The 24124-nt window shown below is 43.5% G+C and overlaps 1 protein-coding gene across 1 annotated transcript in view; it reads left to right on the top strand.

Moving 5' to 3' along the window:
- TRPV1 (transient receptor potential cation channel subfamily V member 1) overlaps positions 1–24124 on the top strand; it is a 76902-nt gene that overhangs the window by 22290 nt on the left and 30488 nt on the right. Inside the window, exons 5-9 of the mRNA XM_044285758.1 lie at positions 1180–1320; positions 4410–4708; positions 5600–5776; positions 19648–19806; positions 20481–20564. Coding sequence (XP_044141693.1) covers positions 1180–1320; positions 4410–4708; positions 5600–5776; positions 19648–19806; positions 20481–20564 — 860 coding nt within the window. The remainder of the gene's footprint in view (positions 1–1179; positions 1321–4409; positions 4709–5599; positions 5777–19647; positions 19807–20480; positions 20565–24124) is intronic.

The following is a 24124-nucleotide window of genomic DNA, read 5'->3' as shown; positions in this document are numbered from 1 at the left end:
ATCCAGCACTTCCAGGCTGTAGCAAAGTCCGGTACCTTTTGGGGGATTGTGGCCCAGATGTCCTCCTGACTCTGGCCTAGCGACCGTCGATTCCAAGACCTCGCGGAGTCCCCCAAAGTTCAGGCTAACACCTAGCCCCGTGGCCCCTGAGCCAGCTTCCCAGGCCTCTGCTGCACACAGACTCTTCCTCCTCCTAACAGTCTGGACTGGGCTCTTATCCCAGACTGATTGTTCCACCTGGTGCGGCCTCTGACCTGCTGATTGACAGCGAAGAAATGGAAACTCCTGCCATATCTCTCCCCTAGCAGCCGTGAGGCCCGTCACTGCCTCACAGTCATTAATATCAAACTGGCGGGGGCCGACTCCCGGCATCCACGCTGATCAGCTTTGATGGGGTAGAACATATAATGTCGCTTTCCTTGTGAATTTATATTTGCATAAATTCCGAAAAATGGATTTGAACTTGTAAGCACTGAAGGAACCTACAGTGGACAAGGGAGTGGATGGAAGAAGTTTCTCATGTGTGTTTACGCTGACCATACTTATCAGCCGACCATCTAATGTGTATGGAGGCCTCCCGACTCTCCAGCAATGGCAGATGTTGCCAGAGAGAAGGATCGGGCATCTTGAATTTCAACATGCCCGATATTTTTTACTTTTGTTCTCAGGGAAATAAGCTGGTATCTAGCAGCAACTCTCTCCTCGCTTCCATTTACAACAAACGGATGTGTTGCTGAACCCAGCATGTGTCTGTTGTGAATGGAAGCAGAGAAATTGGTGCCAGCCAAACAGTTATGGCCGACTTCAGTTTTGTATTGTCTTTGTATTTGGAGTGATATAAATTATAATTATTCACATATTGGACATACACATTAGATGAAAGTTGCCTTATTCCTACATTTTTGATAGGGCCGGCTGACAATCTGATGTGTATGAGGACCTCCTGACTGTCCCATGACATCTGCTGCACATTATTTGGCCTGTTTATTTTCATATCAGCAGCGTATTCTCATCTCCACATTGAAATCAACATGTCCTCGTGGATGACTGTAGGGTGTATGTTTATGGAGGTTGGCCAACAATTATCTTTATATGTTGACTACTAGATGTGGTTTGAAGTCTCTTATCTGTCTATATTGTTTTTTTTGTGGATTTAGTTTGTTCATGTGGTTCCTCCAGGTCAGACTGCTCTACATATTGCCATTGAAAGAAGAAACATGAATCTAGTGGAAGTTTTGGTTCAACATGGAGCAGATGTCCATGCAAGAGCAGATGGGGAGTTCTTCAGGAAGGCCAAGGGGAGAGCAGGCTTCTATTTCGGTAAGAACCTGAACTGTCATCCAAGCTGGCACAAGGCAATAACGGGAAGGCAGAAAATTCTGAGATTAGCGTTAGGCCTCATGCACACGACCGTTCGTTTTTTTGCGGTCCGCAAATAGCGGATCTGCAAAACACGGAAGCCACCCATGTGCCTTCCGCAATTTGCGGAACGGAACTGGCGGCCCATTGTAGAAATGCCTATTCTTGTCTGCAAAACGGAGAAGAATAGGACATGTTATATTTTTTGGGCGGGGCCACGGAACGGAGCAACGGATGCGGACATCTTTTGCGGCCCCATTTAAGTGAGTGGGTCCACACCCGAGCCGCAAAAACTGCGGCTCAGATGCGGACCAGAACAACGGTCGTGTGCATGAGGCCTTAGGCGTAAGTGGAGAAGAATATCTGATCCGTGGTATGCGAAATTGAAAGTATCTACAAAGAAGATTCTTATTGATCCAGTTGAAGAATGTAAACTACAGGAGATTCATATGGGTTTTCTATTAAAACTTCTACAGTGGGAAATCCCATTTCCCTGTTTATGGAGTACGTTAAGGGTCCATTCACACGTCTGCAAAATGGGTCCGCATCCGTTCCGCAATTTTGTAGAACAGGTGCGGACCCTCATTTTCAATGGGGCCGGAATGCGCTGTCCACATCCGCATTTGCGGATCCGCACTTCTGTTCCGCAAAAAAATAGAACATGTCCTATTCTTTTCTGCAATTGCGGACAATAAAAGGCATTTTCTATGAGAGTGTCGGCGATGTGCGGTCCGCAAAATGCGGAACGCACATTGCCGCAAAACACATACAGATGTGTGAATGGACCCTAACAGAGGAGAAATGCATATTGTCTGGTAATTGGGCTAGGAATCTACAGCAGCTTTAGATGCTAAAACTGGGTCCTAGCACGACCATCACTCCACCTTAAAAGGGTTTTCCGAGATTATAAAACTAATGTACTATCCTCTGGATACATCATCAGTATCTGATTGGTGGGAGTCCTGGGACCCGCCGATCAGCTGTTTGAGAAGGCACTGGCGCACCTGTGAGCGCCTGCGGGCTTCTCCTGTGCTTGGTATCGCAGCTCAGCCTATTGACTTCCATGGGGCTGAGCTCTGCCTAGGCCATGTGACCAATGAAAGTGACATCACATGGTCTAGAGAATGCTGAGAGAAGGCCGTGGCACTAATGCGCGCACCGGTGCCTTCTCAAACAGCTGATTGGCGAGGGTCCCGGCTGTTGGACCGCCATCTAATCAGATACTGATGACCTATCAGTATTAAAGTCTCAGAAAACTCCTTTAATGGCCCTCTAAGAACACATTGAGGTCACCCAACAATTACTTTTACACGCAGTAACACACGGTGCAGCATTTAAGATAATCTATCTCCTCTCCTGACATGTCCCGTTTAGTAACTACTTGCATTCCTCATAGTTTTGTAGAATTCTATGTTGTGTCATTCCTCTACTATTCCTACTAGAAGTTAATAAATCAAATGCCAGCAGCCTGCAATAAAAGTCTGTCTGGGAGATAACAGTTGGGGGTCCCTGCACAGTCTGGCATTGGAAGCATTGATTGGATAATATCAGACGGTGCAGGGACCCCCCCCCCCCCCCCCCCCAAACTGGTAACACCCAGTTAGATCTTTATTGTAGACTGTTGGCAATTAATTCATAAGCTTCTACCAGGAATAATAGAGGAATAGTACAAGATAGAGGCATAAGAATAGATGCCCCAGATTAGTTATTACAAGGGGAATGCAAGTAGTTACTAAAAGAGACATGTCTGGGATGGTGACAGATTTTCTTTCAATGTCTTTGAACTGTGCTGTGTCACAAATGTTTTGAGGTTTTCAGGATTTCAACAGGGGATAAAACTGTATAAAAGCAAACATTTGTGAAAAAGCACCACCATATGTCTATTATCTATCATTGATTTTCAACAAAGTTAGGCTTCATTCACCCGGTCCGTGAGATACCGGACTGGCATCATGCTTAGTGCAGGAGCGCACGGCGTCATTGGTTGCTATGTATGGTCTATACGAGTGTATTACTGTACTACGGCGGCGGCGCAATGCGCACGGCGTCATAGCAACCAATGACGCCGTGCACTCCTGCACTAAGCAGGATGCCAGTCCGGTATCTCACGGACCGTGTTCCACCGACATGTGAATAAATCCTTACATTGTGTTAAAAAAAAAAAATTGTTCCAGAAAATATGAAATTTTTTCCTTATGAGGAATGTTCCCATCTTTCTGCGTTATTTTCTACAGAGCTCATTCTCCACCCATACTGACCAGTTAGTACTAGCACATGCCTCCAACTTTCCCCGCAGCGCTTAGACGCTGTGCCACGGGGACCACCTCGTTTACCTCTTCATCCAACTACTGTGATTCTTGTGACCAAGGTCTGTCTGTGACCGAAACGTCAAGAAAACAGTCACAGTCTAAGGGTCCATTCACACGTCCGTTGTTTCTTTCCTGATCTGTTCCGTTTTTTGCGGAACAGATCTGGACCCATTCATTTTCAATGGGTCCTGAAAAAAATCAGACAGCACAATGTCTGATTTTTTTTCAGGACCCATTGAAAATGAATGGGTACAGATCTGGTCCAGATCTGTTCCGCAAAAAACAGAACAGATCAGGAAAGAAACAACGGACGTGTGAATGGACCCTAAGTATTGGCAATTGTTCCTTTTCTTTGCTTCTTTTTTGGAGGACTTGTCAAAAATAAAATAACTTTATTTTGCATACAACCTTCGAGTGTGCGGTGGTTCTCTCTTTATAAGTTATGTTTGGATCATATCCACTCCACCAAAGCACCTCACAGTGATGCAGAAATTATCCATTCAGTTAGTACTAGCGTGCGGGGCCGAAAAGTCCTACAAATTAATTTATCAATAACATTTTGATTTTATAAAATGAAACCAGGTCATAGGAAAATTTTTGAAGGACATATTACTCTAGATGTTTCATTAGAAAATATGTAGGTAAAGTTATAACTTCTATCGCAGTTAAGTTTGTCACTTTCGTTCCCATGTTTTTTCCCAGGGTAATAACCACCATTGCTGTTCCTTTTGTTGTTATTAGGGGAATTGCCTTTGTCCCTGGCAGCCTGCACCAATCAAATAGAAATAGTCCAATATCTCTTGCAGAACCAGTTCTCTCCAGCCAATATTGCCTCCAGGGACTCCTTTGGGAACACAGTGCTTCATGCCTTGGTTGACATTGCGGACAATACAGTAGAAAATACAAAGTTTGTAACCAAAATGTATGGAGATATATTGGTGTTGGGAGCACAGATTAACCCATCCTTGAGACTAGAAGACATTACAAATAAGAAAGGTCTAACCTCTCTGACGTTAGCAGCCAAAACAGGGAAAATTGGGGTAAGTAACAAAACATGGACTTAAAAAAGTAGAAGTTACAAAAGAAAAATACTTTTAGGCTAGAACCACAGCGAGTTGCTAAAACCGTGCCACCCTTAATCTTAGGCTACATTCACACCACTGTATGAAGGAGCCTGCATCCGCTCCGCAACATTTAGTCCATTTCATTTCAATAGGGCCGCTAAAGATGCGGACAGCACACTGCGCGCTGTCCGCATCCATGGTTCCGATCTGTGGCCCTGCAAAAAAGATAGGGCGTGTCCTATTCTTGTCCACAGTTGTGGACAAAAATAGGCATTTTCTATGATAGCGGCGGCCATGTGCGGTCCGCAAATTGCGGAATGCACATGGGCCGATATTCGTACTTTCCGGATCCGCAAAACACTACAGTCATGTGAATGTAGCCTTATTCACATGACTGTAGTGTTTTGCGGATCCGGAAAGTACCAATATCGGCCTATGTACTGTGCCCAAATAGAGTCAAATACTGTCCACATAATACCCAGAGATTGCCATACTTTGCCTGCACAGGGACAAACATGACAACATTGCGAAAAACAATGCAAAAAATGTGCCATGAAGTGTAATACATACATTGCCCAAATAGTAAATTATAGAGGCAAGTTAGTGCCCCCCCCCCCCAGTTCTCTCATCACGGAGCAGATTACAGAACTACATGATATTTTTGATTTGTATCTGAATAGGCAAGAGTGCTGCCATGATCACTGCCTGGCATATAACCACACCAAAGACATTCACAGGTTGGCATATTCTGTTGCAGTGCAATAAATAGTGTCGCCACTAAAGTAGTGAGAAATTGATTCATCAGAACATATCAGTTATGATACAATATTTTATGGTCATAGTTATAGCTGTTCATGTTTCTTTTAGGTATTTGCCTATATTCTTAGGAGAGAAATAAAGAACCCAGAGTGTAGGCATCTTTCTAGGAAGTTCACTGAATGGGCATATGGGCCCGTCCATTCTTCTCTATATGACCTTTCTGGTGTTGATACGACAGAAGATAACTCAGTGCTAGAGATCATCGCATACAGCAGCGAGACACCGGTGAGTCCTGAACCATCAGCAAGAAATATATAAGGTGTATGTGTAAGTTTGGACACACCTTCTCATTCAAAGAGTTTTCTTAATTTTTATGACTATGAAAATTGTAGATTCACACTGAAGGCATCAAAACTATTAATTAACACATGTGGAATTATATACATAACAAAAAAGTGTGAAACAACTGAAAATATGTCATATTCTAGGTTCTTCAAAGTAGCCACCTTGTGCTTTGATTACTGCTTTGCACACTCTTGGCATTCTCTTGATGAGCTTCAAGAGGTAGTCACCTGAAATGGTTTTCACTTCACAGGTGTGTCCTGTCAGGTTTAATAAGTGGGATTTCTTGCCTTATAAATGGGGTTGGGACCATCAGTTGCGTTGAGGAGAAGTCAGGTGGATACACAGCTGATAGTCCTACTGAATAGACTGTTAGAATTTGTATTATGGCAAGAAAAAAGCAGCTAAGTAAAGAAAAACGAGTGGCCATCATTACTTTAAGAAATGAAGGTCAGTCAGTCCGAAAAATTGGAAAAACTTTGAAAGTGTCCCCAAGTGCAGTCACAAAAACCATCAAGCGCTACAAAGAAACTGGCTCACATGCGGACCGCCCCAGGAAAGGAAGACCAAGAGTCACCTCTGCTGCGGAGGATAAGTTCATCCGAGTCACCAGCCTCAGAAATCGCAGGTTAACAGCAGCTCACATTAGAGACCAGGTCAATGCCACACAGAGTTCTAGCAGCAGACACATCTCTAGAACAACTGTTAAGAGGAGACTGTGTGAATCAGGCCTTCATGGTAGAATATCTGCTAGGAAACCACTGCTAAGGACAGGCAACAAGCAGAAGAGACTTGTTTGGGCTAAAGAACACAAGGAATGGACATTAGACCAGTGGAAATCTGTGCTTTGGTCTGATGAGTCCAAATTTGAGATCTTTGGTTCCAACCACCGTGTCTTTGTGCGATGCAGAAAAGGTCAACGGATGGACTCTACATGCCTGGTTCCCACCATGAAGCATGGAGGAGGAGGTGTGATGGTGCTTTGGTGACACTGTTGGGGATTTATTCAAAATTGAAGGCATACTGAACCAGCATGGCTACCACAGCATCTTGCAGCGGCATGCTATTCCATCCGGTTTGCGTTTAGTTGGACCATCATTTATTTTTCAACAGGACAATGACCCCAAACACACCTCCAGGCTGTGTAAAGGCTATTTGACCATGAAGGAGAGTGATGGGGTGCTGCACCAGATGACCTGGCCTCCACAGTCACCGGACCTGAACTCAATCGAGATGGTTTGGGGTGAGCTGGACCGCAGAGTGAAGGCAAAAGGGCCAAGTAGTGCTAAGCATCTCTGGGAACTCCTTCAAGACTGTTGGAAGACCATTTCAGGTGACTACCTCTTGAAGCTCATCAAGAGAATGCCAAGAGTGTGCAAAGCAGTAATCAAAGCAAAAGGTGGCTACTTTGAAGAACCTAGAATATGACACATTTTCAGTTGTTTCACACTTTTTTGTTATGTATATAATTCCACATGTGTTAATTCATAGTTTTGATGCCTTCAGTGTGAATCTACAATTTTCATAGTCATGAAAATTAAGAAAACTCTTTGAATGAGAAGGTGTGTCCAAACTTTTGGTCTGTACTGTATGTATATATATATATATATATATATATATATATATATATATATATGTATAGTACAGAGCAGCTACAGAGCATCTCCTGCTCTGGAGGACTCAGCACATCCATGTATTACATGGATAGCCTGTACATTTTAAATACATTTTAAAAGTAAAGAATAGCTGCAAAGTTGCAAATAATGAAGCTTTTCTGTAAATAGTCACTTAAAGGGTTCTCTCACCTCAGATATTGGGGACATATCTCTAGGATATGCCCCCAATGACTGATAGGTGCTGGTCCCACCTCTGGGACCCGCACCTATCTTTAGAATGAAAACCGAAGGAAGGAGAGAAAGATACATTTTTCTCTACTAAGATATATTAAAAGTTTCTTATATTCACTTGTACTATTGGTTTATGCAAAGTTTGGGAACTTAAAGAGGTTGTCTCTCCTCAGACATTGGGGGCATATTGCTAGGATGTGCCCCAATGTCTGATAGGTGCAGATCCCACTTCTTCTTTTGATCGGAGCCCGCAAACTGAAGCACGGCTATTTCCGTCAGCCCTATAGAAGTAGATGGAGCAGTGGCCACATTTGCATGGTGCGCTTCCCATTTTTTTCAATGGGGCTGGCAAAAATAGCCAAGCACGCCGCTTGGCTATTTTCAGCACTCCCATAGAAATGAATAGAGAACTGTCGTGCATGCGTGAGCTCCATTCTAGAGATATGCCCCCAATGTCTGAGGTGAGACAATCCCTTTAAATTCCAAAACTTTGCATAAACCAATAGTACAGGTGAATATAATAAACTTTTCATATATTTTATCAGATAAAAATGGATCTTCCTCCCCTTCCCAATTAAACATTCTCTGCTAATTCTGTTTTGAGAAACAGACTGTCAGCTTACTTAAGGATCAGATTATATGCTGCCTATATACTTATATAGAGTGAAATGGGGGGGGGGGGGGAGCTGCTATACAGAGAAAAAGGCTTTTTTTTTTCTAATAAGACGTATTTCAAAGTTTGAGATGAGTGTATCGAAGCTGACGAAGTTAAATTCGTTCAGAATTTCTGGAAAAATTTGATTCGCACCGAAGGCAAATTTCCTCGCACTTCATGGTAACGAATTGAAATTTTTCCTAAAATGGCTGCTGCACGTGGGAGGACATGGAGAAAGGAACTCTGGGAAGGCGGGGTCACCCATACTGACATGCATGCAGCCAATCAGGAGCCAGACAGCCCTGTGATGTCACAGCCCTATAAATACGGCAGCCATCTTTGATTCTGCCATTTATTAGTGCAGGGAGAGACTTCTGCAGGCGCTAGGGACAGTGATAGAAAAAACGTGATTGTGCAAAAAAAAAAGTACAGTGAAAGATTATTCAAGGTGTAGGGAAAGGATAGGGAGGAATCATTCCACAGCATTTCTGTAGAACAGGGTTCACTAGGAGTAGGCGAGGTTACAGCCTGGGTAATAGGAACAATCCTATTACACCTTGCTGCACTGACTGGGGATCCAAATTGCCATTATACAGCTCTGTAATTCCAGCACACCGTTCTCATTGGGGTGCAAGTGCTGTTTGATACAGGCATTATTACAAGGAAATATTTCTACGTTTTAGTTGCCCTAGTGCGGTGCAGTTATACAGTATCTCACAAAAGTGAGTACACCCCTCAAATTTTTGTAAATATTTTATTGTATCTCACCATGGGACAACAATGAAGATCTGATACAATGTAAAGTAGTCAGTGTACAGCTTGTATAACAGTGTAACTTTGCTGTGCCCTCAAAATAACTCAACACACAGCCATTAATGTCTAAATCGCTGGCAACAAAAGTGAGTACACCCCTAAGTGAAAATGGCCAAATTGTGCCCAATTAGCCATTTTCCCTCCCAGGTGTCATGTAACTCGTTAGAGTTACAAGGTCTCAGGTGTGAATGGGGAGCAGATGTGTTAACTTTGGTGTTATTGCTCTCATACTCTCATACTGGTCACTGTAGTGAAAATGGCCAAATTGTGCCAAAAGTGTCAATATTTTGTGTGGCTAGCATTATTTTCTAGCACTGCCTTAACTTTCTTGGGCGTGGAGTTCGCTAGAGCTTCACAGGTTACCACTGGATTCCTCTTCCACTCCTCCATGACGATATCATGGAGCTGGTGAATGTTAGAGACCTTGCGCTCCTCCACCTTCCATTTGCGGATGCCCAACAGATGCTTAATAAGGTTTAGGTCTGGAAAAATGCTTGGCCAGTCCAGCACCTTTACTTTCATTTTGTTTAGCAAAGCAGTGGTCGTCTTGGAGGTGTGTTTGGGTCGTTATCATGTTGGAATACTGCCTTGCTGCCTAGTTTTTGAAGGGAGGGGATCGGATCATGCGCTGCTTCAGCATGTCACAGTACATGTTGGCATTTATGGTTCCCTCAATGAACTGTAACTCCCCACAGTCAGCGGCACTCATGCAGCCCCAAACCAGGACACTGCCACCATCATGCTTGACTGTAGGCAAGACACACTTGTCTTTGTACTCCTCACCTGGTTGCCGCCACACACGCTTGACACCATCTGAACCAAAAAGTTTATCTTGGTCTCATCAGAACACAGGATGTGGTCCCAGTAATCCATGTCCTAAGTTTGCTTGTCTTCAACAAACTGTTTGCAAGCTTTCTTGTGCATCATCTTCAGAAGAGGGTTCCTTCTGGCACGACAGCCATGCAGACCAATTTGATGCAGTGTGCAGGGTATTGTCTGAGCACTGACAGGCTGACCCCCCCCACCCCTTTAACCTTCGCAGCAATGCTGGCAGCACTCATACGTCTATTCTGAAAAGATAACCTTTGGATATGACGTTGATCACTTCTTTGATTGACCATGGCAAGACCTGTTCTGAGTGGAACCTGTCTTGTTAAACCACTGTATGGTCTTGGCCACTGTGCTGCAGCTCAGCTCCAGGGTGTTCGCAATCTTCTTATAGCCTGGGCCATCTTTATGTATGGCAACAATTCATTTTTTAGACCCCCAGAGAGTTCTTTGCCATGAGGTGCCATGTTGAACTTCCAGTGACCAGTATGAGAGTATGAGAGCAATAACACCAAAGTTAACACATCTGCTCCCCATTCACACCTGAGACCAGGGGCGTTGCTAGGGTCTCAAAAGATCCGGGGCACAAGCCCCAATAAATATCCCCCCCCCCCCCCGCACTATGCTGTACTTGCTATACAGCGGCACTTACCTGTCACATCCAGGGCCTTCAGGGGACGTCTCCTCTCTGTCATCATCTTCTCCATTCGGTCTGGACAACTTCTCTCAGCCGCCTCGTCTCTGCAGAGTGTGACACACAGACATCTTAGCTTCCTCACTTTCTATCATTATCCCCCAACTGGAGTCCCCACAGTGTTATCCTGCTGCTTGCTATGCCAAAACCTCAACCCCCCCCCCCCATACCCCCAAATACTATCCTAAAGAAACATTACTGCCCCCCATAGTAATAGTGCTCCTCATAGTCCCACCAATAGTAATTCCCTTCTAGAATGCCCTTATTAGTAACACTGCCCCAACCGTGATAATGCTCCTCAACAATGCCCTCCCATATTAATAATACCCTCACAGAGCCCCCAGTAGAAATAAGGCCCCCTATTGTTCCCCCAGTGGTAATAAAGCTCCATACAGACCCCTCAGTAGTAATAAGGCCCCCATAGTGCGCGTAGTAGAAATAAGGCAGATCTACAAGACCCTCCTATAGAGCCCCCAGTAGTAATAAGAACGCCTATAATGTCCCCTGGATTTGCAGTGCCCCCTGCAGTTATAATCCTCCCTCCACCATACAGTCCCATGTAAATAACATCACCTCCTCCCCAGCCGCCTCCAACGCACAATCCCATGTAAACATCACCCCCTAAGGCTACTTTCACACTTGCGTTCGTGCGGAACTGTCCTGTACTTGTACAGGACGGATCCGCACCGATATAATACAAACGAATGCATCTGTTCAGGACCGATCCGTTTGTATTAGATTTTAATTTCTAAGTCCCAATACGGATCCGTCCTGACTTACATTAAAAGTCAATGGGGGACGGATCCGTTTACAATTGCACCATTTTGTGTCAATGCAAAGGGATCCATCCCCTATTGACTTACATTGTTAGGCTACTTTCACACTAGCGTTCGGGGCTCCGCTTGTGAGCTCCGTTTGAAGGCTCTCACAAGCGGCCCCGAACGGATCCGTACTGCCCTAATGCATTCTGAGTGGACGCGGATCCGCTCAGAATGCATCAGTCTGGCAGCGTTTGTCCTCCGCTCCGCTCAGCAGGCGGACACCTGAACGCTGCTTGCAGCATTCGGGTGTCCGCCTGGCCGTGCGGATCCGTCCAGACTTACAATGTAAGTCAATGGGGACGGATCCGTTTGAAGATGACACACTATGGCTCAATCTTCAAACGGATCCGTCCCCCATTGACTTTCAATGTAAAAGTCTGGACGGATCTGTTCTAGGCTACTTTCACACTTAGAATTTTTTTTACAATATAATGCAGACGGATCCGTTCTGAACGGATCCACCGTCAGCATTATATGAGCGGATCCGTCTCAGACGTATCCGCTCTGAACGCTAGTGTGAAAGTAGCCTAAGTCAGGACGGATGCGTTTGGCTCTGCAAGGCCATGCGGACACAAAAAACGCTGCTTGCAGCATTTTGGGGTCCGCCTCCAAAATGGAACGGGGGACCGCACGGAGCCGAACGAATGCATTCTGAATGGATCCGCATCCATTCAGAATGCATTGGGGTTAAACTGATGCATTTGGGGCTGCTTGTGAGAGACCTGAAACGGATCTCACAAGCGGATCACCAAACGCAAGTGTGAACGTAGCCTAAACCAGTGTTTCCCAACCAGTGTGCCTCCAGCTGTTGCAAAACTACAACTCCCAGCATGCCCGCACAGCCAAAGGCTGTCCAGGCATGCTGGGAGTTGTAGTTTTGCAACAGCTGGAGGCACACTGGTTGGAAAACACTGGACCCTAAACATTAAGTCCCATGTACATAAACATCATTCCCCCCCCACCATCCACTTTCAACATACAGTCCCATGTAAATAACATCCCTCCCTCCCCCAGCCACCTCAAGCACACAGTTCCATGTCAATAACATCCCTCCCTTCAGCCCTAAAATACATCCCAGTTAAATAACTACAACTCCCAGCATTTCTCTGCCTCTCCCTTCACTTACCTCTCCTGTACAGACATCACCATTAGGCTCCTTCTCCTCTTGACTCCGGTCCAATCCTGAACTGGGAAGAGGCGAAGGACCTTTGGTGACATCACAGGTCATGTGAACAGCAAAACAGGCTGTGATAGGATGACCTAGATGGTGACATCATCCTGGTCATCCTATCACAGCCTGTTTTGCTGATCACATGACCTGTGATGTCACCAAAGGTCCTTCGCCTCGTCCCAATATTAGATTCAATTGTATTTGCCGTTCTGTGTACGGCAATACAGTTGTATCTAGCCCGCAGGCAGGACATTCGGGGCATGGGACAAAACATCCAGGGCCCAGGCCCCGAATGTTTTAACCTAGCGACGCCCCTGCCTGAGACCTTGTAACTCTAACGAGTTACATGACACCTGTGAGGGAAAATGGCTAGTTGGGCACAATTTGGCCATTTTCACTTAGGGGTGCACTCACTTTTGTTGCCAGCGATTTAGACATTAATGGCTGTGTGTTAAATTATTTTGAGGGCACAGCAAATTTATACAAGTTGTACACTGACTACTTTACATTGTATCAAAATGTCATATGTTCAGTGTTGTCCCATAAAAAGATAAAGAATAAAAGAATAAAATATTTATAAAAATGTGAGGGGTGTATACTCACTTTTGTGAGATACTGTATGGTCTAAAGCATTTTTGGGCTTGTATTAGTGGGCAAAAAAGGGCTTAGCTGTTGTGTGGTGAATTGCGAAAATTACAGCCCTTTTTGTCCTGTATTAGTGGCAAAAGTAAAATAAATTTGCCACTCAGAGGTGCAGTTATCTGTTTTAAAGGGCTTCTGTCACCCCACTAAACCTTTTTTTTTTTGCTTACTTATAATCCCTACACTGCGATTTATGGCTACATGATCAAATTAATCATTTTGGTCCTGTAGATTTAGTTTAAAACAAGCTTTTAAAATATGCTAATTACCTTGCTACCAGCAAGTAGGGCGGCTACTTGCTGGTAGCAGCCGCATCCTCCGATCGTAAAGACGCCCCCTCCACATTGTCATTGACAGGGCCAGGGAACGGGATCGTTCTCTGCTGGCCCTGCCTGTTTGCATTTAAAATCTTGCGCCTGCGCCGCGGCCGTACCTGTCTTCAATTGGCGCAGGCGCACTGAGAGGCGGCCGCTCCATCCTCAATGCGCCTGCGCTGGGTGTAGATGTGACGTCATCGGCGCAGGCGCATTGAGGATAGAGCGGCCGAGCGAGTGGCCGCCTCTCAGTGCGCCTGCGTCAATTGAAGACAGGTACGGCCGTGACGCAGGCGCAAGATTTTAAATGCAGACAGGCAGGGCCAGCAGAGAACGATCCCGTTCCCTGGCCCTGTCAATCACAATGTGGAGGGGGCGTCTTTACGATCGGAGGATGCGGCTGCTACCAGCAAGTAGCTGCCCTACTTGCTGGTAGCAAGGTAATTAGCATATTTTAAAAGCTTGTTTTAACCACCTCCCGACCATGTAACGCACGGATGCGTCCGGAAGGTGGTTGATTCATTCCTCCTGGACGCATCCGTGCGCCATCTCGCGATAGCCGAGATTTCCTGTGAATGCGCGCATACAGGCGCGCGCGCTCACAGGAACTGAAGGTAAGCGAGTGGATCTCCAGCCTGCCAGCGGCGATCGCTCGCTGGCAGGCTGGAGATGTGATTTTTTTTAACCCCTAACAGGTATATTAGACGCTGTTTTGATAACAGCGTCTAATATACCTGCTACCTGGTGCTCTGGTGGTCCCTTTTGTTTGGATCGACCACCAGAGGACACAGGCAGCTCTGTAAAGTACCACAAAACACTACACTACACTACACCCCCCGTCACTTATTAACCCTTTATGAACCACTGATCACTCCATATAGACTCCCTGATCACCCCCCTGTCATTGATCACCCCCCTGTCATTGATCACCCCCCTGTAAGGCTCCATTCAGACGTCCGTATGATTTTTACGGATCCACTGATACATGGATCGGATCCGCAAAACACATGCGGACCTCTGAATGGAGCCTTACAGGGGGGTGATCAATGACAGGGGGGTGATCACCCATATAGACTCCCTGATCACCCCCCTGTCATTGATCACCCCCCTGTAAGGCTCCATTCAGACGTCCGCATGCGTTCTGTGGATCCGATCCATGTATCCGTGGATCCGTAAAAAAATCATACGGACGTCTGAATGGAGCCTTACAGGGGGGTGATCAATGACAGGGGGGTGATCACCGCATATAGACTCCCTGATCACCCCCCTGTCATTGATCACCCCCTGTAAGGCTCCATTCAGAATTTTTTTGGGCCCAAGTTAGTGGAAATTTTTTGTTTGTTTTTGTTTTTTCTTACTAAGTCTCATATTCCACTAACTTGTGTCAAAAAATAAAATCTCACATGCACTCACCATACCCTTCACGGAATCCAAATGCATATCATTTTTTAGACATTTATATTCCAGACTTCTTCTCATGCTTTAGGGCCCCTAAAATGCCAGGGCAGTATAAATACCCCACATGTGACCCCATTTCGGAAAGAAGACACCCCAAGGTATTTCGTGAGGGGCATATTGAGTCCATGAAAGATTGAAATTTTTGTCCCAAGTTAGCGGAAAGGGAGACTTTGTGAGAAAATACAAAAAAAATCAATTTCCGCTAACTTGTGCCAAAAAAAATAAAAAATTCTAGGAACTCGCCCATGCCCCTCACGGAATACCTTGGGGTGTCTTCTTTCCAAAATGGGGTCACATGTGGGGTATTTATACTGCCCTGGCATGTTAGGGGCCCGAAAGCGTGAGAAGAAGTCTGGGATCCAAATGTCTAAAAATGCCCTCCTAAAAGGAATTTGGGCACCTTTGCGCATCTAGGCTGCAAAAAAGTGTCACACATGTGGTATCGCCGTACTCAGGAGAAGTTGGGGAATGTGTTTTGGGGTGTCATTTTACATATACCCATGCTGGGTGAGATAAATATCTTGGTCAAATGCCAACTTTGTATAAAAAAATGGGAAAAGTTGTCTTTTGCCAAGATATTTATCTCACCCAGCATGGGTATATGTAAAATGACACCCCAAAACACATTCCCCAACTTCTCCTGAGTACGGCGATACCAGATGTGTGACACTTTATTGCAGCCTAGGTGGGCAAAGGGGCACACATTCCAAAGTGCACCTTTCGGATTTCGCAGGCCATTTTTTACACATTTTGATTGCAAAGTACTTCTCACACATATGGGCCCCTAAATTGCCAGGGCAGTATAACTACGCCACAAGTGACCCCATTTTGGAAAGAAGACACCCCAAGGTATTCCGTGAGGGGCATGGCGAGTTCCTAGAATTTTTTATTTTTTGTCGCAAGTTAGTGGAATATGAGACTTTGTAAAAAAAATCATCATTTTCCGCTAACTTGTGACAAAAAATAAAAAGTTCTATGAACTCACTATGCCCATCAGCGAATACCTTAGGGTGTCTACTTTCCGAAATGGGGTAATTTGTGGGGGTTTTCTACTGTCTGGGCATTGTAGAACCTCAGGAAACATGACAGGTGCTCAGAAAGTCAGAGCTGCTTCAAAAAGCGGAAATTCACATTTTTGTACCATAGTTTGTAAACGCTATAACTTTTACCCAAACCATTTTTTTTTTTTTTGCCCAAACATTTTTTTTTTATCAAAGACATGTAGAACAATAAATTTAGCGAAAAATTTATATATGGATGTCGGTTTTTTTGCAAAATTTTACAGCTAAAAGTGAAAAATTACATTTTTTTGCAAAATAATCGTTAAATTTCGATTAAAAACAAAAAAAGTTAAAATGTCAGCAGCAATAAAATACCACCCAATGAAAGCTCTATTAGTGAGAAGAAAAGGAGGTAAAATTTATTTGGGTGGTAAGTTGCATGACCGAGCGATAAACGGTGAAAGGAGTGTAGTGCCGAAGTGTAAAAAGTGGCCTGGTCATGAAGGGGGTTTTAGCTAGCGGGGCTGAAGTGGTTAAACTAAATCTACAGGACCAAAATGATTAATTTGATCATGTAGCCATAAATTGCAGTGTAGGGATTATAAGTAAGCAAAAAATAAAATAAAGGTTTAGTGGTGTGACAGAAGCCCTTTAAAGCCCTTTTTTTGCATGTATTAGTGGAAAAATATATTTGCCGCTCAGCTGTGCAGTGAGATATTTTACAGCCCAGTTTGCCGTGTATTAGTGGCAAAATACAAATATATTCGCTGTTCATCGTTGCATTTATCTGTTGAAAAGCCTTTTGTGTAAAAATAGAGAAAAATTAGGTCTTAATTGCCGTTTAGCGGTGCAGTGAAATATTTTACAGCCCAGTTTGCCGTGTATTACTGGCGAAATACAAATATAGTCGCCGTTCAGCATTGCACTTATATGTTGAAAAGCCTTTTGTGTAAAAATAGAAAAAAAAATTGGGCCTAATTGACGTTTTGCTGTGCAGTGAGATATTTTACAGCCCAGTTTGCTGCGTATTACTGGCGAAATACAAATATATTCGCCGTCCAGCGTTGCGCTTATCAACATAGTAACAGTAAATGAGGCGGAAAAAAGATATTTGTCCATCCAGTTCAGCCTGTTATCCTGCAAGTTGATCCAGAGGAAGGCAAAAAAAAAAAACTGTGAGGTAGAAGGTAGATTTTCCTGACTTAAGGGGGAATAAATTCTTTCCCGACTCCAATCAGACAATCAGAATAACTCCCTGGATCAACGACCCTTCTCTAGTAGCTATAGCCTTACTAGCTATATAGTTCTATAGTCTTACTGCTCTTACAGTAAAGAATCCTTTTCTATGTTTGTGTACAAACCTTCTTTCCTCCAGAGGCAGAGGATGTCCCCTCGTCACAGTCACAGTCCTGGGGATAAATAGATGATAATAGAGATCTCTGTACTGCCCCCTGATATATTTATACATAGTAATTAGATCTCCCTTAAGTCGTCTTTTTTCTAAAGTGAATAACCCTAATGTTGATAATCTTTCAGGGTATGTAGTTTCCCTCCTCTGAACCCTCTCCAGCTCTACTATGTCTGCCTTGTTCACAGGAGACCAGAAATGTACAACGTACTCAATGTGTGGTCTGACTAGTGATTTGTAAAGTGGTAGGACTATGTTCTCATCACGGGCATCTATGCCCCTTTTGATGCAACCCATTATCTTATTGGCCTTGGCAGCAGCTGCCTGACACTGGTTTTGCTTAGTTTATTAAAATTCCTAGGTCCTTTGAATAAACTAGTTTGGATCCACATTCCTCTGGGTGTTTTGAGTGCCGGTCCAAATCACTTATCAATTTACCCAACCAGAGCAAGGGGTGGCTCTTTTCGTCCAGAGCACCTAGCGTGATCACTCATAGTGAGCCATCTGTTTACTCTTTCCAAGTGCACCATTAATTTGATCATGTAGCCATAAATCGCAGTGTAGGGATTATAAGTAAGCAAAAAAAAAAAAAGGTTTAGTGGGGTGACAGAAGCCCTTTAAGACACTGGACTTGGACTCCTGTCATGTCTTGTGTGCTGTGGAGATCGAATGCAGATGGAGCATATAAAAACACACGGCGAGCTGATCGGGTGGGTGCAGGAGCTGAGCCCGCCCGATCAGCGCAGGGGTCCAGCAGTCACTGATAACATGAATATTTTCAATTTACTGAAGCTGCTTGATTTAATTGTGAATAGATGGTAAAGGCAAAGTCTGCTGGTGTGTTGTTGGTTCATTCTGTTATTGTTCTGATGGATCAGAGGAAGGGCAAAATAATCAGTGACATCAACACTAACTTACTGCTGACACCCTCTCCACTCTGTCGGGGGCTCTACTTGTATAAGCGTTTAATAGAACCGGTTCTGTAGACATCTATGTGGAATCAGCTGACGACTGTGTAAAAGGAGTGCGCTCCTTCTTGGCGCTAACATCAACCTGTAAGGCTGAGTTCATACTTGAGATATTTGGTCGGTTTTGCCCCTGTGACTGCCCAAATAAGTGAAGTGTGCAGTGATTCTAAGACGCCTGTTATCTGCATGTCAGACTGACTCACAGTATTGTTTCACTACCAAAGCAGACTCCCTATGCGTGTTACTGCAAGGCACAGTGTTCTACATCACTGTAAAGGCTCTCTGCAGCCAGGAAATAGCCATTTTTTTATGTAATCGAATTCGTATCGAACCGAATTTTCCCCAAAAAATTTGGCCAACCGGTGAATCGAATTTGTGATTGTGATTCACACATAGGTTTGTAGAGGCATTTTATGCACTTTTGCATTTCTTTTAGTTTTTTGGTGAATTTTTTGCTGAAAAAATGCCAACTCCAGTTGTTAGCTGACAGTCTATGGTAATTATGAAATACAGGCCATACAAGCATTTTTTTTTGCTACTGATGCTTTTTACAACCTGGTGACTTTTTTTTGTGTCTCTGGCTTTTCCTTTAAAACATGGCATGTTGAAGCACTGGTGTTTTTTTCTGGTGTTTTTCCATCTCCTCTACAGGAAATGAAATGCACAAAAAAACAATAGCATCCACAACATTTAGTAAAAAAAAAAAAAAATAACCACTAGAAAAGTATGGTGTGGTATGGAATAAAATGCAAGAGTCTTTCATTACATTTTTTTGCAGTGGAAAAATGCCAGACACAATGTGTATGTTAAGGAAACCTAAAGAAGTGATTACCAACCTTGTTACTGCAGAGGAACACCTGAAAAATGTATCCACTCTTGGAGAACCCCTAATGCCCTTCCTTCCTCCATGAAGCTTGGTGTAGGGCTGGTAAATCTTCTAGATTTCTTGACCAGTGCTATCATTTGGCTCAGATACGTTTACTGCTTTTCAAAGCATCTTTGAGCATCCTGAAATCACTTTGCCTTCCATAGTGCAAAAATGACAGGCTGCTTTGTTCTGGAGAGCCCCAAGGATTAAGTAACCCTAGGGTTCCTGGGACCCTGGTTGGGGAACACTGCTCTAAAGTGTGTAAAGTACAGATATATGGGTGATGAATGCTATTATGATGTGAATGATGCATCCATCTTTTATAGAATCGCCATGACATGCTGCTAGTGGAGCCTCTCAACAAATTATTGCAAGACAAGTGGGATCGTTTTGTCAAGCGGATCTTCTACTTGAACTTCTTGACATATGTGATATATATCACCATCTTTACCATAGCTGCCTACTACAGACCAGTTGTGGGCAATGTGAGTTCATCTTTCTTTTTTTTTTTGGGGGGGGGGATGGGGGGGGCAGTAATAATTAGTATAGGATACTGGTATGGGTACAGATGAATATAGATATTGGTATGGAATAGAATTGAAGGAAATTTAAAGGGGTTGTCTCATCTTGTGTGAAGCAGGCCTGATGATCAACTTGAGAACAGAAATCCCAGATACACTATCTGGCCATAATATGTCTTTTTAATGGTCGGAGCTGGGTTTTTCTGATACAGAGCTCCAAATCTCCTCTGCAGACAAAGATTTAAAACAGAAAATCATGTCTCTGACCTCAAAAAAATATTATAATAATATTATAAAATTAATCAACCCATAATAAAACAAGAGGATAAAAAGATGAGTTTTATTTTAAATTAAGACTAAAGGGGTCGTGTATGTGCATCTTTCTTCATGTACCACTATGAGAATTCTGAAAATTGCCAAATCTGCTTGCTTGGCTATTTTTGGAAGTCCCATAGCAGTGAATGGAGAGAGCTGTGCATGCACAGCCCTCTCTCCATTCACTGCAACATTTGACAGGGTCCCATTCACCCAGAGGTGAGACCCACACCTAAGGCACATACAGTATATGTCATAAATATCAGGATGGGAATACCCCTGTAAGTCTTATGTGTATAAGATTTTTCCGTTCTATTTTTCAGCCCCCATTCCCTGTAGATAGCAAACTTCGTGCCACCGGAGAGATTATCACTGTGATCGGAGGAATATATTTCTTAATTCGAGGGGTAAGCCAATGTTTTGAGTCATTTATATCTGATTGATTGATTAATTAAAGGGTCACTAAGTGGTCTAAGTGCTGAGGCCCCAACCGATCCCTAGAATGAGGAGAGACGTGCTCGCACATCGATCCCTTTCTCCTTGCTGCAGAGGACGGAATTGAGACAGACCCATAGACTTCTATTGGGCCCATCTCCTGCAGCTTGTAGAAAGCACACTTCTCTCTCCTCATTCTAGGGATTGGTGGGTGCCTTGAAACTCAAACCCCAAACAATCAAAACTTTTGATGTATCTCTAAGACATATCAAAAGTTTTTTGAAAACTCAGTGCCCCTTTATTTAAAATATAATGAGAATTATCACAAAAATAAATGAAGCGACTTTTCATTTTATACATCTAAAATCTTAATCATTACAGCTTTTTTAGTTGCTAAACCATTATCTATGAGGGCTGTTTTAACATGTTGGTGGCCCATGTATATGAAGGTATTATTTGATGTTTCTTCCACTTTAAGATTATTCTTACCAAATTGGAAAACTGGTACGTTCCTAGCACAGGTTTGAACTATATTGCATTCCTAAGTGGTTAGTTCGCTAATCAATACCCTGGAAGCCTCACTTTAACCCCACTAGCTGAAACCCCCTTAATGACCAGAGCACTTTTTACACTTCTGCACTACACTACTTTCACCGTTTATTGCTCGGTCATGCAACTTACCACCCAAATGAATTTTACCTCCTTTGCTTCTCACTAATAGAGCTTTCATTTCGTGGTATTTCATTGCTGCTGACATTTTTACTTTTTTTGTTATTAATCGAAATTTAAAGATTTTTTTGCAAAAAAATGACATTTTTCACTTTCAGCTGTAAAATTTTGCAAAAAAACCGACATCCATATATACATTTTTCGCTAAATTTATTGTTCTACATGTCTTTGATAAAAAAAAAATGTTTGGGCAAAAAAAAATGGTTTGGGTAAAAGTTATAGCGTTTACAAACTATGGTACAAAAATGTGAATTTCCGCTTTTTGAAGCAGCTCTGACTTTCTGAGCACCTGTCATGTTTCCTGAGGTTCTACAATGCCCAGACAGTAGAAAAACCCCACAAATTACCCCATTTCGGAAAGTAGACACCTTAAGGTATTCGCTGATGGGCATAGTGAGAACTTTTTATTTTTTGTCACAAGTTAGCGGAAAATGATGATTTTTTTTATTTTTATTTTTTCTTACAAAGTCTCATATTCCACTAACTTGCGACAAAAAATAAAAAATTCTAGGAACTCGCCATGCCCCTCACTGAATACCTTGGGGTGTCTTCTTTCCAAAATGGGGTCACTTGTGGCGTAGTTATACTGACCTGGCAATTTAGGGGCCCATATGTGTGAGAAGTAGTTTGCATTTTAAAATGTGTAAAAAATGGCCTGCAAAATCCGAAAGGTGCTCTTTGGAATGTGTGCCCCTTTGCCCACCTAGGCTGCAATAAAGTGTCACACATCTGGTATCGCCGTACTCAGGAGAAGTTGGGGAATGTGTTTTGGGGTGTCATTTTACATATACCCATGCTGGGTGAGAGAAATATCTTGGCAAAAGACAACTTTTCCCATTTTTTTATACAAAGTTGGCATTTGACCAAGATATTTATCTCACCCAGCATGGGTATATGTAAAATGACACCCCAAAACACATTCCCCAACTTCTCCTGAGTACGGCGATACCAGATGTGTGACACTTTATTGCAGCCTAGGTGGGCAAAGGGGCACACATTCCAAAGAGCACCTTTCGGATTTTGCAGGCCATTTTTTACACATTTTGATTGCAAACTACTTCTCACACATATGGGCCCCTAAATTGCCAGGGCAGTATAACTACGCCACAAGTGACCCCATTTTAGAAAGAAGACACCCCAAGGTATTCCGTGAGGGGCATGGCGAGTTCCTAGAATTTTTAATTTTTTGTCGCAAGTTAGTGGAAAATGAGACTTTGTAAGAAAAAAAATCAAAAAAAAATAAATCATAATTTTCCGCTAACTTGTAACAAAAAATAAAAAATTCTAGGAACTCGCCATGCCCCTCACGGAATACCTTGGGGTGTCTTCTTTCTAAAATGGGGTCACTTGTGGCGTAGTTATACTGCCCTGGCAATTTAGGGGCCCATATGTGTGAGAAGTAGTTTGCAATCAAAATGTGTAAAAAATGGCCTGCAAAATCCGAAAGGTGCTCTTTGGAATGTGTGCCCCTTTGCCCACCTAGGCTGCAATAAAGTGTCACACATCTGGTATCGCCGTACTCAGGAGAAGTTGGGGAATGTGTTTTGGGGTGTCATTTTACATATACCCATGCTGGGTGAGAGAAATATCTTGGCAAAAGACAACTTTTCCAATTTTTTTATACAAAGTTGGCATTTGACCAAGATATTTCTCTCACCCAGCATGGGTATATGTAAAATGACACCCAAAAACACATTCCCCAACTTCTCCTGAGTACGGCAATACCACATGTGTGACACTTTTTTGCAGCCTAGATGCGCAAAGCGGCCCAAATTCCTTTTAGGAGGGCATTTTTAGACATTTGGATCCCAGACTTCTTCTCACGCTTTCGGGCCCCTAACATGCCAGGGCAGTATAAATACCCCAAATGTGACCCCATTTTGGAAAGAAGACACCCCAAGGTATTCCGTAAGGGGCATGGCGAGTTCCTAGATTTTTTTTTTTTTTGGCACAAGTTAGCGGAAATTGTTTTTTTTTGTATTTTCTCACAAAGTCTCCCTTTCCGCTAACTTGGGACAAAAATGTCAATCTTTCATGGACTCAATATGCCCCTCACGAATACCTTGGGGTGTCTTCTTTCCGAAATGGGGTCACATGTGGGGTATTCATACTGCCCTGGCATTTTAGGGGCCCTAAAGCGTGAGAAGAAGTCTGGAATATAAATGTCTAAAAATTTTACGCATTTGGATTCCGTGAGGGGTATGGTGAGTTCATGTGAGATTTTATTTTTTGACACAAGTTAGTGGAATATGAGACTTAGTAAGAAAAAACAAAAACAAACAAAAAATTTCCGCTAACTTGTGCCCAAAAAAATGTCTGAATGGAGCCTTACAGGGGGTGATCAATGACAGGGGGGTGATCAGGGAGTCTATATGGGGTGATCACCCCCCTGTCATTGATCACCCCCCTGTAAGGCTCCATTTAGACGTCTGTATGATTTTTTACGGATCCACGGATACATGAATTGGATCCGCAAAACGCATACGGACGTCTGAATGGAGCCTTACAGGGGGGTGATCAATGACAGGGGGGTGATCAATGACAGGGAAGTGATCAGGAAGTCTATATGCGTGATCACCCTCTTGTCATTGATCACCCCCCTGTTGGGCTCCATTCAGACGTCCGCATGTGTTTTGCGGATCCGATCCATGTATCAGTGGATCCGTAAAAATCATACGGACGTCTGAATGGAGCCTTACAGGGGGGTGATCAATGACAGGGTGGTGATCAATGACAGGGAAGTGATCAGGAAGTCTATATGCGTGATCACCCCCTTGTCATTGATCACCCCCCTGTAAGGCTC

The sequence above is a fragment of the Bufo gargarizans genome, chromosome 3, assembly GCF_014858855.1.
Source record: "Bufo gargarizans isolate SCDJY-AF-19 chromosome 3, ASM1485885v1, whole genome shotgun sequence".
Lineage (NCBI taxonomy): Eukaryota > Metazoa > Chordata > Amphibia > Anura > Bufonidae > Bufo > Bufo gargarizans.
Note: the sequence above shows the minus strand (reverse complement) of the source record. Positions and strands in the feature narration are given on the sequence as shown.